The sequence below is a fragment of the Eriocheir sinensis genome, chromosome 28, assembly GCF_024679095.1.
Source record: "Eriocheir sinensis breed Jianghai 21 chromosome 28, ASM2467909v1, whole genome shotgun sequence".
NCBI classification, from domain to species: Eukaryota; Metazoa; Arthropoda; class Malacostraca; order Decapoda; family Varunidae; genus Eriocheir; species Eriocheir sinensis.
Window position 1 is genome coordinate 13,266,730 of NC_066536.1, and position 12,321 is coordinate 13,279,050.

The 12,321-nt window shown below is 44.7% G+C and overlaps 1 protein-coding gene across 3 annotated transcripts in view; it reads right to left on the reverse strand.

The window, feature by feature from the left end:
- The window catches only part of LOC127004570 (proteoglycan Cow-like), a 166,863-nt gene that overhangs the window by 111,595 nt on the left and 42,947 nt on the right, over positions 1-12,321 (reverse strand). For 2 of the 3 annotated variants that reach the window (XM_050872420.1, XM_050872418.1), the window contains exon 2: positions 11,789-11,846. In XM_050872420.1, the coding sequence (XP_050728377.1) occupies positions 11,789-11,846 (58 nt within the window). The remainder of the gene's footprint in view (positions 1-11,788; positions 11,847-12,321) is intronic. The other variant, XM_050872419.1, reaches the window with a different exon arrangement.

Below are 12,321 nucleotides of genomic sequence, written 5' to 3' on the forward strand. Positions count from 1 at the left end.
CTCTCTCTCTCTCTCTCTCTCTCTCTCTCTCTCTCTCTCTCAAATGTTACACACACACACACACACACACACACACACATTTGGAGTTCAGTACCTGTTGCATCCTCCTCCTCCTCCTCCTCCTCCTCCTCTTCTTCTTCTTCCATCTCCTAAGCCTCTTCCTCATCATCCTACTCGTTCATTTCTTTCTCCATTATTCGCATTTATCTCCTATTCTTTCTCTTTCCCATCCATTTCCTCCTCCTCCTCCTCCTCCTCCTCTTTTGCCTAATATGTAATTGTGATAACGCTTTGGGAGTCAGTGAAGGAAAAGAGGAGAGCTATTGGAAGGAGGAGGAGAAGGAGGAGGAGGAGGAGGAGGAGGAGGAGGAGGAGGAGGAGAAGGAGGACGAGGACGAGGACGAGGAGGAGGGAAAAGCAAAGTTGTGTGTGTGTGTGTGTGTGTGTGTGTGTGTGTGTGTGTGTGTGTGTGTGAGAGAGAGAGAGAGAGAGAGAGAGAGAGAGAGAGAGAGAGAGAGAGAGAGAGAGAGAGAGAGAGAGAGAGAGAGAGAGAGAGAGAGAGAGAGAGAGAGAGAGAGAGAGAGCAGGGGAGCGTCAATGTGATTAGATAGGGAGGGAAAGGGAGGGAAAAGGGAGGGAGGGAGAAACGGAGGGAGAGGGAGAGTGTTTCTGACATGTTTTGAGAGAGAGAGAGAGAGAGAGAGAGAGAGAGAGAGAGAGAGAGAGAGAGAGAGAGAGAGAGAGAGAGAGAAAGGAACACGAAGGAAATTATAAACAAGAAAAGGATAAAGACAGTGGACAGGCCTTTCCCTTCCCTTCTCCTCTTTCTTCTCCCCTTCCCTCCTTCATCCCTTCCATTCCCTTCTTTCTCTATCCTTTCCTTCCCTTTATTTTTCCTTCCATCCATTCCCTTCCCTTCCCTTCCCTTTCCTTTCCTTCCCTTCCCTTCCCTTCCCTTCCCTTCCCTTCCCTTCCCTTACCTTTCCATCCCTTCCCTTCCCTTCCTTCCCTTATCATCTCTTCCCTTCCTTCCCTTACCTTTCCATCCCTTCCCTTCCCTTACCTTTGCATCCCTTCCTTTCACTTCCCTTCCCTCTCCTCCCCTCTTTGTCTGTCTCTTCACATCACCTCCCTCCCCTTCCCTTTCTTCCTCTTTTCTCTCTTCCTTTTGTCTTTTCTCTCAACTCCCTCTTAAAAAGATTAGTAAGAGGAGGAGGAGGAGGAGTTCATGAAAAGGGAGAATGAAAAGGAGGAGGAGGAGGAGTATGAGGAGGAGGAGGAGGAGGAGGAGGAGGAGGAGGAGGAGGAGGAGGAGATGGAGGAAACTGTGATGAGAATGATAAAGAAAAAAGAAACTAATATGAAGAAAGAAAATAACAAGAAAATATTAACAGTAAAAACAAGAAAATTAATTGGCAAAGATTAAACGAAAGAAAGAGTTAAAAAGAAACAAGAAAAGAAACAAATTAGAGAGAGAGAGAGAGAGAGAGAGAGAGAGAGAGAGAGAGAGAGAGAGAGAGAGAGAGAGAGAGAGAGAGAGAGAGAGAGAGAGAGAGAGAGAGAGAGAGAGAGAGAGAGTGTGTGTCACGTCGATTTCAGTTCGTCGTGATTGATTATCAAGAATCAATCAACCAAAAAGTACCCAGACGAAGAGAGAGAGAGAGAGAGAGAGAGAGAGAGAGAGAGAGAGAGAGAGAGAGAGAGAGAGAGAGAGAGAGAGAGAGAGAGAAACAGACAGACACAGACAGAAAGCCATATCATCTAACTGACTGACCGACTAACTGGCTGACACGCACATCTATCAATCTATTCATCAATCTATACATGAAAGGCATACGTGGGTAGCGAATTGGGGTCCCCGATGAGACCCCTCGGCGCTAAAGACGGCACTTAAAAAAATAGAAGAAAAAAATTGCATTCCTTCTTACTTCTCTTCAGTGCTCTTCTTACTTCTTACTTATCTTTTAACTACTACAAACTCCTCTTTAATATTTGCTCTCTACTGTTAACCCGGTGCAGCGACGGGCCAAATTTGTGGCTTTACCGTGTACCAGCGACGGGACATATTTTTGCCATGATATAAACCCCCCAAAAATAGATGATGCATAAACTGATCACAAATGCGTTGATATATATTATGAAATGGTTTGCGTGAGTGATGATTTTTTCTCATTTTTCTCGCTTAGAGGGACCATTAAGAAACGTGATCCCTGCAGCTATCAGGTTAACCCTTTACTCTTTTATGAATGCTCTTTAAAATTAACGGGATACAGCAGCCAATCAGCCACTCCCAAGCTCTCTCTTCACGGTCCGGCGCGGGTATAAATAGGCGTGATCGCGGCCGCCTCGTCATTAGTCCTTCTACTGCCCGCCGCTACTAATGAAGCCCGCAGGAGACCAGATCCGGATTTAGCAGCCACGGAGCGGTCATTAACAGGCTTTCAAGGGGAGAACGAGGCACTTTGGAGGTACAGAGGAAGTAGCAGAACGAAATGCGAAGGATAGAGAGGAAAGAGGGGAGAAGGAAGGGTAGTAATGGGAGAGAAACGTGAGGGGAGGATAGTAGAAATGATGAGGAAGGGGAGACGAGAAGGGAATGTAGGAAAGGGGAGGGAAGGAAAGGAGAGGTGAGGGGAGACAAAAGGGAAAGGGGAGGAAAGGAAAGAAATGTGTAGGATAGAGAGGGAAAAGGGGAGAAAGAGGGAAAGAGGAAGGGAGAGGAGAGTGCGGGGAGGGTAGTAGAAATGAGGATGATGGGAAGGTGAGGGGAGACGAAAAGGGAATGAGGAAAAGGGGAGGAAAGGAAAGAAATGTGTAGGAAAGAAGGAAGAGGGGAGGAAGAGGAAAGAAGGGAGGGAAATGGGAGAGGAGAGTGAGGGGAGGATAGTAGACATGATGGAGAAGGGAAGGTGAGGGGAGACAAAAATGGAATGAGGTAAATGGGAGGAAAGGAGAGAAATGTGTACGATAGGGAGGGAAGAGGGGAGAAAGAGGAAAGAGAAAGGGAGAGGAGAAGGAAGGGAGAAATGATGATGATGGGAAGGAAAAAAAGACTGACCACCTAACCACACACACACACACACACACACACACACACACACACACACACACACACACGAGCAAAAATATATATACGTATGAAGCTTTAACTTTCCCTATTATTACGAGGGGGAGAAGAAGGGAGGAAAGAGAGAGAGGGGGAGGGAGGGAGGGAGGAGGAGGAGGAGGAGGAATAGATGACTAGAGTGAGCACGCAACCCCGTCCTCTCTCTCTCTCTCTCTCTCTCTCTCTCTCTCTCTGACCTGCTGTTATTCTGTGTTTTTATGAACGATAACGGTGTGTGTGTGTGTGTGTGTGTGTGTGTGTGTGTGTGTGTGAGTGTGTGTGTGAAAAGGAAGACAGAAAAGCAGAAAATTAGTGAAGAGAAGAAGAAGAAGAAGAAATTGAATCTAAAAGTGAAAAATATACAGATGAAGAACTGAGAGAGAGAGAGAGAGAGAGAGAGAGAGAGAGAGAGAGAGAGAGAGAGAGAGAGAGAGAGAGAGAGAGAGAGAGAGAGAGAGAGAGAGAGAGAGAGAGAGAGAGAGAGAGAGAGAGAGAGAGAGAGAGAGAGAGAGAGAGAGAGAGAGTCGTTATATAGAAGGGAAGAGTGGGCGGGTATTATTACGCAGGGAGAGAAGGAATGTGTAATTAACCTTTCCCATACATTGTAATTTGCGAGCCTTTTATTCCCGCGACTCGCCCGCTTTTTAAACCCTTTTTTAATATATATCTCATTTTTAGCTCCACGGAAAAAAAAATAGGTAAAAGTAATTATGTTGTTTTCTAAAATTGGGTGATGAAGATTTACCTTTTATCTATATCTGAACCTATCTATCTATATTTATTTATCTATTACTTCATCTATCTATCTATCTATATCATTGTGTGTTACTGTACTGTCTTGAAAGCATTGATATTCTTATTGTTTTGAGGTGACCAGAACTGCACTGAATAGTTACATGGAGGAGGAGGAGGAGGAGGAGGAGGAGGAGGAGGAAGGAAGGAAATGAAGAGGAGGAGGGGGACGAGGAAGGAAAGGAAGACGAGGAGGAGGAGGAGGAGGAGGAGGAGGAGGAGGAAGGAAATGAAGAGGAGGAGGAGGACGAAGAAGGAAAGGAAAACGAGAAGGAGGAAGAGGACGAGGAAGGATATGAAGAGGAGGAGAAAGACGAGGAAAAAAAGTAAGACGAAGAGGAGGAGGAGTGGGACGAGGAAGGAAAGGTAGACGAGGAGGAGGAGGAGGGGGACGAGGAAGGAAAGGAAAACGAGGAGGAGGAGGAGGACGAGGAAGGAAAGGAAAATGAGGAGGAGGAGGAGGAGGAGGAGGAAGAGGACAAGGAGGAGGAAACTGAGGTAGAGATGCGGCAAAAGGAGAGGGGAGGAAAAATGGTTACAGGGGAATTGAGTCTGAATGAGATGGGATAATGTGGAATTTAAGACCGATATGAATCTTCTTTTTTACTCCCCGCGCGAGACTGGAGTGCGGATGTGGGGAGGGGAGGAAGGGAGAGGGAGGGGAAGGTGGGGAGAGTGGGGGTGAGGGGATGGGAAGGGGAGAGCGAGGTGACGGGTGCGGATGTGGCGGTGAGGAGGGAGAGGAAAGGAAGGGAGGGGAGGGGAGGGGAGAGAGGAGAGAAGGAGAGGAAGGAGGAGAGGAAGGAGGAGAGGAAGGTGGGGAGGAAAGAGGGTGAGGGGAGGGAAAGGGACAGGAGGGGAGAGGAGGGGGAGACAAGGGAAGAACGGGAGAAGGATGGAAGGGAGAGATAAGGAGAAGATTACAAAGAAATAAATGGAAAATGAAAAAAAAGGAGAATAAAAACAAAGAGAAAGGAATAGAAAGGAGAGAGAGAGAGAGAGAGAGAGAGAGAGAGAGAGAGAGAGAGAGAGAGAGAGAGAGAGAGAGAGAGAGAGAGAGAGAGAGAGAGAGAGAGAGAGAGAGAGAGAGAGAGAGAGAGAGAGAGAGTCGATCCAGAGACAAATCAAATGAAAGCCGATCGCAAAAGAGAGAGAGAGAGAGAGAGAGAGAGAGAGAGAGAGAGAGAGAGAGAGAGAGAGAGAGAAACAAAAGGGCAGTCCCTGTACACAACGTTAGCATAATGGCTCTCTCTCTCTCTCTCTCTCTCTCTCTCTCTCTCTCTCTCTCTCTCTCTCTCTCTCTCTCTCTCTCTCTCTCTGCGGCCCTGTATAAGCGGCACAACATCGCTATAAACGCCAGACCCTTGCCACCTCGTACTACTGAATGCCTCGCGGGGGAACAAGAGACAGTCAGGAGGAAACACGAAAGCATGGAAACACTTATCAGCAGGCTACGGATAATCTCTGGGCTTGTGACGATGAAGTGAGAAGGAAGAGGAAGAAGAGGAGGATGAATAGGAGGAGGAGAAGGAGAAGAGGAAAGAGGACAGGAGAAGAAGGCGAAGGAAGAAGATGAATAGAAAAAGAAGAAAAGGAAGATGAGGAAGAAGAGAAGGAAAAGGATGAGGAATAGGAGGAGGAGGAGAGAGGAAAGGCATAAGAGGAGGAGGAGGAAGAAGAAAAGAAAGAAGGACGAGGAGGGCGAGAAGAAAGGAGGAGGAGGAGGAAGAGGAGGAGGAGGAGGAAGAGGAGATATACAGAGGACGAACTTCCATCAATCACACTCCTCTTATTTTCCTTTCTTTATCTTTTCCCTGGACAATTTAATACTCAATCTTTTTTTACTTTTTATTTTCTTTACAGCAGCACCCCCTCCCTCCCCTCCCTTCACCATTCATAAAGCCTCCCATTAGCAATATTTCCCCATTTTCTACGACACTACGTTTTCTGTTTCAAAGCGCGTCTCCTCGTACCGTTTTCGTTATCAGGGGAATGGAGGAGGAGAGGGAAGGAGGGAGGGAGGGAATGGAGATAGAGGTAAAGGAGAGAGAGAGGGAGGAAGGAAGATGAGGGAAGGGGAAGAGAGGGAAGAGAAGAAGACAGGGAATGGAGACAGAAGTAAAGAAGGAGAGATAGAGAGAGGAAGGAAGATGAGGGGAGGGAAAGGGGAAGGGAGGGAAGAGAAGAAGGAAGGAAATGGGGGGAAGGGAAGAGAAAAAAAAAGGTGGTAAGGAAGAAAATGGGGAAGGGAAGAAAATGGGGAAGGGAAGAAAATGGGAGAAGGGAAAAAAATGGGAGAAGGGAAGAAAATGGGGAAGGGAAGAAAATGCGGAAGGGGAAGAAAATGTGGAAGGGAAGAAAATGGGAGAAGGGAAGAAAATGGGGGAAGAAAAAAAAAAGGGAGAGGGGAAACTGGAGGAAGCAAGGATGAAAAAGAGGAAAAGAAGGTTGTCATTCGAAGATGTGTCCAAAACTCGTTACGTACAAGTCTTAATCATGTCCTAATACTTCTCCTATACGTTACCTTCCTAAAAGAGCGGACTGACGTTGTTAAAGGCAATGGGTCTCGATGTCACCCGCCGGCACTGGGATTCGAACTAGTGCCCTCAAGTCCTCACATCCAAGCCTCGAACCGCTAATGACTCATCCGCTTGACCACCACTCGCTTCTGGCAACACTGGACTAAATATAAAGTTCGTGGCTTACGCTATAACTGCGCGTGACCTCGGTGCTCATCTCCGTCTCACTGGCCATTATTAAGCCTGAATGCACTACGCTATATTCTTTTAATTAAACATTTCGGCGTTTGAGTACACATTCGACAAGGTTTTCATGGGTGTTGTGGGCATTTTCATGGGTGTGTGTGTGGGGTGGGGTAGCTTTGTGACCCTGGTGGTAGTCTGACAAAGCTTTCGTTGGTGTTGTGGGCATTTTCATGGGTGGAAGGGGTAGTTTTGTGACCCTGGTGGTAGTCTGACAAGGCTTTCGTGGGTGTTGTAGGCATTTCCATGGGTGGGGGGTAGTTTTGTGACCCTGGTGGTAGTCTGACAAGGCTTTCGTTCGCTTTGTGGGCATTTCCATGGGTGGGGGGTAGTTTTGTGACCCTGGTGGTAGTCTGACAAGGCTTTCGTGGGTGTTGTGGGCATTTCCATGGGTGAAGGGTAGTTTTGTGACCATGGTGGTAGTCTGACAAGGCTTTCGTTCGCGTTGTGGGCATTTCCATGGGTGAAGGGTAGTTTTGTGACCCTGGTGGTAGTCTGACAAAAGCTTCTGTACCATGAAAGTGAAAAACCACATTCATGGGAACCCAATTCATCTCCTTTGTGACCTTTGGAAATAGTTGAGAGAGGAGAGAAAAAGAAGCGACTACGAGTATCGACCATTCATGATTCCTGGTATAATGCGTCATGATTGTTCCTGGTGCAAAACGTCATTCATTATACGGAGAAGTGAGGTAGCCGGAGATGATACAGAAGAATGATAGGAATGATAAGAAAACCTCAGTCAGTCCGTATATTATCAGACAAAGGGAAGAGAAGGACGAAGTAGAGAGAGGGATGAAGGGAGAAAAAGAAGAAAGGAGGAAAAGAGAGGAGACTGAAGGAGAAAAAGAAGAGAGGAGATTGAAGGAGAAAAAGAAGAAAGGAGATTGAAGGAGAAAAAGAAGAGAGGAGAAGAGAGGAGATTGAAGGAGAAAAAGAAGAGAGAAGAGAGGAGATTGAAGGAGAAAAAGAAGAAACGAGATTGAAAGAGAAAAAGAAGAGAGGAGAAGAGAGGAGACTGAAGGAGAAAAAGAAGAAAGGAGATTGAAGGAGAAAAAGAAGAAAGGAGGAAAAGAGAGGAGACTGAAGGAGAAAAAGAAGATAGGAGATTGAAGGAGAAAAAGAAGAGAGGAGGAGAAGAGAGGAGATTGAAGGAGAAAAAGAAGAGGAGATTAAAGGAGAAAAAGAAGAGAGGAGAAGAGAGGAGATTGAAGGAGAAAAAGAAGAGGAGATTGAAGGAGAAAAAGAAGAGAGAAGATTGAAGGAGAAAAAGAAGAGAGGAGATTGAAGGAGAAAAAGAAGAGAGGAGATTGAAGGAGAAAAAGAAGAGAGGAGATTGAAGGAGAAAAAGAAGAGAGGAGATTGAAGGAGAAAAAGAAGAGAGGAGATTGAAGGAGAAAAAGAAGAGAGGAGATTGAAGGAGAAAAAGAAGAGAGGAAGAGAAGAGAGGAGATTGAAGGAGAAATAAAATGTATAAGTGACTCAAAAAAAAAAAAAAGGAGAAGAAATGAAAAACAAAGGAAAAAAGATGGCTCTCTCTCACACACACACACACACACACACACACACACACACACACACACACACACACACACACACACACGTACATAAATCAACATACAAGGACGAGACACGCACGACACATTTTCAGATACACAATTATACATGCCTACGCGAAAAACACGCGACATATTTCCCAAAGGACACAGACACGAAATATTTCCCGACACAACCAAACATTATTATTACCATTACTACGACTACTGAGGCGGAAAAATGACAATACATATGCTTGACAGTCCTTATCATAACAACACCAAGGACGAATAACACCAACACGCACATTAATACAGACACAAGGCCCAAAAAAGACAAAAGAGCCGCGACATATTTCCCGATACCCAGCGACATATTTCCTGATAAGCGCGACATATTTCCTGATACTTTCCATTATGCCCAGGAGTTAGTGAGGCCGGCGGGGGAGTAATATATGACCGATAAGAGAGTTCCAGTCAGCGCCGTAACCATAAATCAGCGAAGACGATACATACATGCATATATAAAAGGGAGAAAGAGACGTTATGTATAGGATATTGCGTTAAATGAATGGCCTTTGTCTGTTGCTGGTTGATAAAGTTTTAGAGAGAGAATGAGGGAAAAAGGGAAAAAGGGAGAAAGAGAGAAAGAAAGGGAGAAAGAGAAAGAGAGAGAGAGAGAGAGAGAGAGAGAGAGAGAGAGAGAGAGAGAGAGAGAGAGAGAGAGAGAGAGAGAGAGAGAGAGAGAGAGACTATATAGTTGGATGCAAATCTCTTTGTTATCATAAAATTCAAGAGAGGAGAAGAAAGTAGAGAAAGAGAGAGAAGGAAAAGAAAAGGAGAAAAAGAAGAGAAGTGGAGAAGAGAAGAGATTGAAGGAGGGATAACTTGTATAATTGTCTCCCAAAAAATTAAAAGAGAAAAGAGGAAAGAAGATGAGGAGAAAACAGGAAAAGAGGAGAGGATAAGAGAGGAGAGGAAAAGAGAGGAAAAGAGGAAAGGAATGAAAAGAAGATGAAAGTGAGGAAAGGAAAGGAGAGGAAAAACGAAGATAGAATAGAAAACAAGACAATAGAAGAGGAGAAAGAGAAGGAGGAGGAGGTGGAAGAAGAGGAGGAGGAGAGAGGAGAGGAGAGAGAACAAGGGACAAGCACTTCTACAGCCTCCCTCTCCCTCTCCCTCTCCCTCTCTCTCTCTCTCTCTCTCTCATTACGCCGGGTATAAAGAGTGGGATGGAGAACAAGTTAATAAGAGATAGAGGCGATACTTTAGAATGATAACATCGACAGATAGTGGCGAGTAATGGCCGAGGAGGAGAGAGAGAGGGAGGGAGAGAGAGAGGGAGAGAGAGAGAGAAAGAAGTGGGAGAGAGGGGAAGAGTGCGAAGGGGAAAGAGGGCAGGAGAGAGGAGGAGAGAGAGAAAAGTAAGGGATGTGATGAGTGGGTAGGAAGGGAAAGAGAGGAAAGGAAAGGAAGGGAAGGGAAGGGAAGGGAAGGATCAGAGAGAGAGAGAGAGAGAGAGAGAGAGAGAGAGAGAGAGAGAGAGAGAGAGAGAGAGAGAGAGAGAGAGAGAGAGAGAGAGAGAGAGAGAGAGAGAGAGAGAGAGAGGAGAGGAGGAGGAGGAGGAGGAGGAGGAGGAGATGTAAATTTAGTCGCTATCCTGATAACGTAAAAAAAAAAGTGGATGTCCTCTCTCTCTCTCTCTCTCTCTCTCACCCACCCCGAGGCGAGGCGTGGCAGTTTCAGATGACTTTACTGGTCGTCTTTTGATGGTACGACCCTGACATTATTGGAACATACACTGACGACGCGCTCTCTCTCTCTCTCTCATCCTCATCCCCTCCAGCGATTCTCCTCCTCTTCTTCCTCTTATTCCTCCTTCTCCTCCTCCTCGGACTCAGGGAAGATGGACTGGGATCAAATTCTCCTTTCTATCATAACTTCAAGACTTTGGTAATATCTTTTGATTTTTTACTTATTTATTTATTATTTATTTATTTATCTTTCCCGTTACTGAATAAAGAGAGGGAACGATTCTTTTTTTTCTTCTTCTTCTTATTATTATTATTATTATTATTATTATTATTATTATTATTATTATTTATTCGTCTTTATCATCCCTTAGGTGTTCATGTTATATTTTTTTTCTTTTTCGTCTAATTTTTATCCTTGTTTTCCTTTTTTTTCGTTTTTTACCTTCCATTTAATCTTTTTTTATTTTTCTGTGATGCTTAATTTTCACTGCAACAAAATCTCACCACCACCACCACCCCCCTCCACACACCACCACTATCACCCCCCTCCCCCCAAGCACCACCACCACCACTTACCCCCCACACACATCACTATCACCGCCCCCCCCTCTAAACACCACCACCACCACCCACACACACCACTTTCACCCCTTCCACCACCACCACCACCACCACCACTCTCACCCCTTCCCCTCACCACCACCACCACCACTGCGGCAGCGTGTTGGCCGGCTCGTGGCGCCCATTCATCACCGCTTCTATATAAATAATGGCGCGGCTTTGACCTACATCATCCTGCGCCATAATAACTCTCTCTCTCTCTCTCTCTCTCTCGTATCATAATTATTCGCTCATATTTCCTTTTTCTTGCATTTGTTTTGTTTTTTTCTGTAGCGTTTTCCTTCCGAATCAATATCAAGACCTTCTATGCCCTCTACATCAACCTAAACCTTCATAAAGTTTTCTAGTGCAATTTTCAGGCATTTTGAAGAATCTTACGTCCTTCTTAGCAGTTTTAAAACCTCTAACTAATCCTCTAAATCATTCTAAATCAATAGCAAGAATTTCTATGCCTCTCAACTTCATCCTTATCCATAATATTCTTCTAGTACGATTTTGAGGCGTTTTTAATAATCCTACGTCCTTTTAATCAGTTCTAAAACTTCTAACTAGTCCTCTAAATCATTCTGAATCAATATGAAGACTTTCTATGATTCTCTACATCAACCTAAACCATCATAAAATCTTCTAGTGCAATTTTGAGGCATTTTGAAGAATCCTACGTCCTTCTAAGCAGTTATAAAGCCTCTAACTAGTCCTCAACATTCTTCTAAATCAATGTAAAGACTGTCTATGACTCTCTACATTAACCTAAACCATCATAAGGTCTTCTAGTGCGATTCTGAGGTGTCTTGAAGCATTCCACGTCTTTGTAAGCAGTTCTAAAGACTTCATTAGTGCTCTACATCCTTCTAAATCAATATAAAGACTTTCCATGTTCTCTACAGCAATCTAAACCATCATAAGTCTTCTAGTGCGAGTCTTATAGCCATCTTGAAGTATTCCACGCCTTTGCAAGAAGTTCTAAAGACACTATTAGTACTCTTCTAAATCAATATCAAGACTTTCTATGCCTTCTACAGCAACCTAAACCCTTACAAGGTCTTCCCATGATATTCTGAGGCTTCTTGAATAATCTTACGTTATTATACGCAGTTCTAAAGCCTCTAACTGAGTTTCCTTTATCACTGTGCTTATTACGGGTCCTGTCCCTCCCTGCAGCAGCACCCCCCAACCACACACACACACACACGCACATACAGACAAAACATTACTCACTGTCGGGGTCAAGCATCCAGAGTCGCCGCTGACCTGATAATCCATGGTCCTTGCCGTCCTGTGGGGAGAAGAGAGGTCGGGTTAGGTTAGGTGGTGGTGATTGTGGTGGTGGAGGGGGGACTATTGGTGATGGTGGTGGTGGTGGTGATGGTGGTAATGAAAGGAAAACGATGAAAAAATAAAAGAAACGAAAGAGGGAAAAAGGAAATGAAAGAATGAGGAAGAAAGACGAAAGGAAAATGTAAATAAAGGAAAGAATATCGAAGGACAAAGTTGAAGAAATGGAAAAAGAAAAAGAAAAGGAAAAGAAAAGGAAAGTGGAGGAAAATAAACTAAAAGAAAGGAACACACACACACACACACACACACACACACACACACACACACACACACACACAAGATTACAGTCACTACTCATGGCCGTGTATACATATTCATACTTGCATACATACATACGATCATGTGTGTGTGTGTCCGAATTTACATACATAAGTACATCTCACCTGCTCTTCTCTCTCTCTCTCTCTCATGTA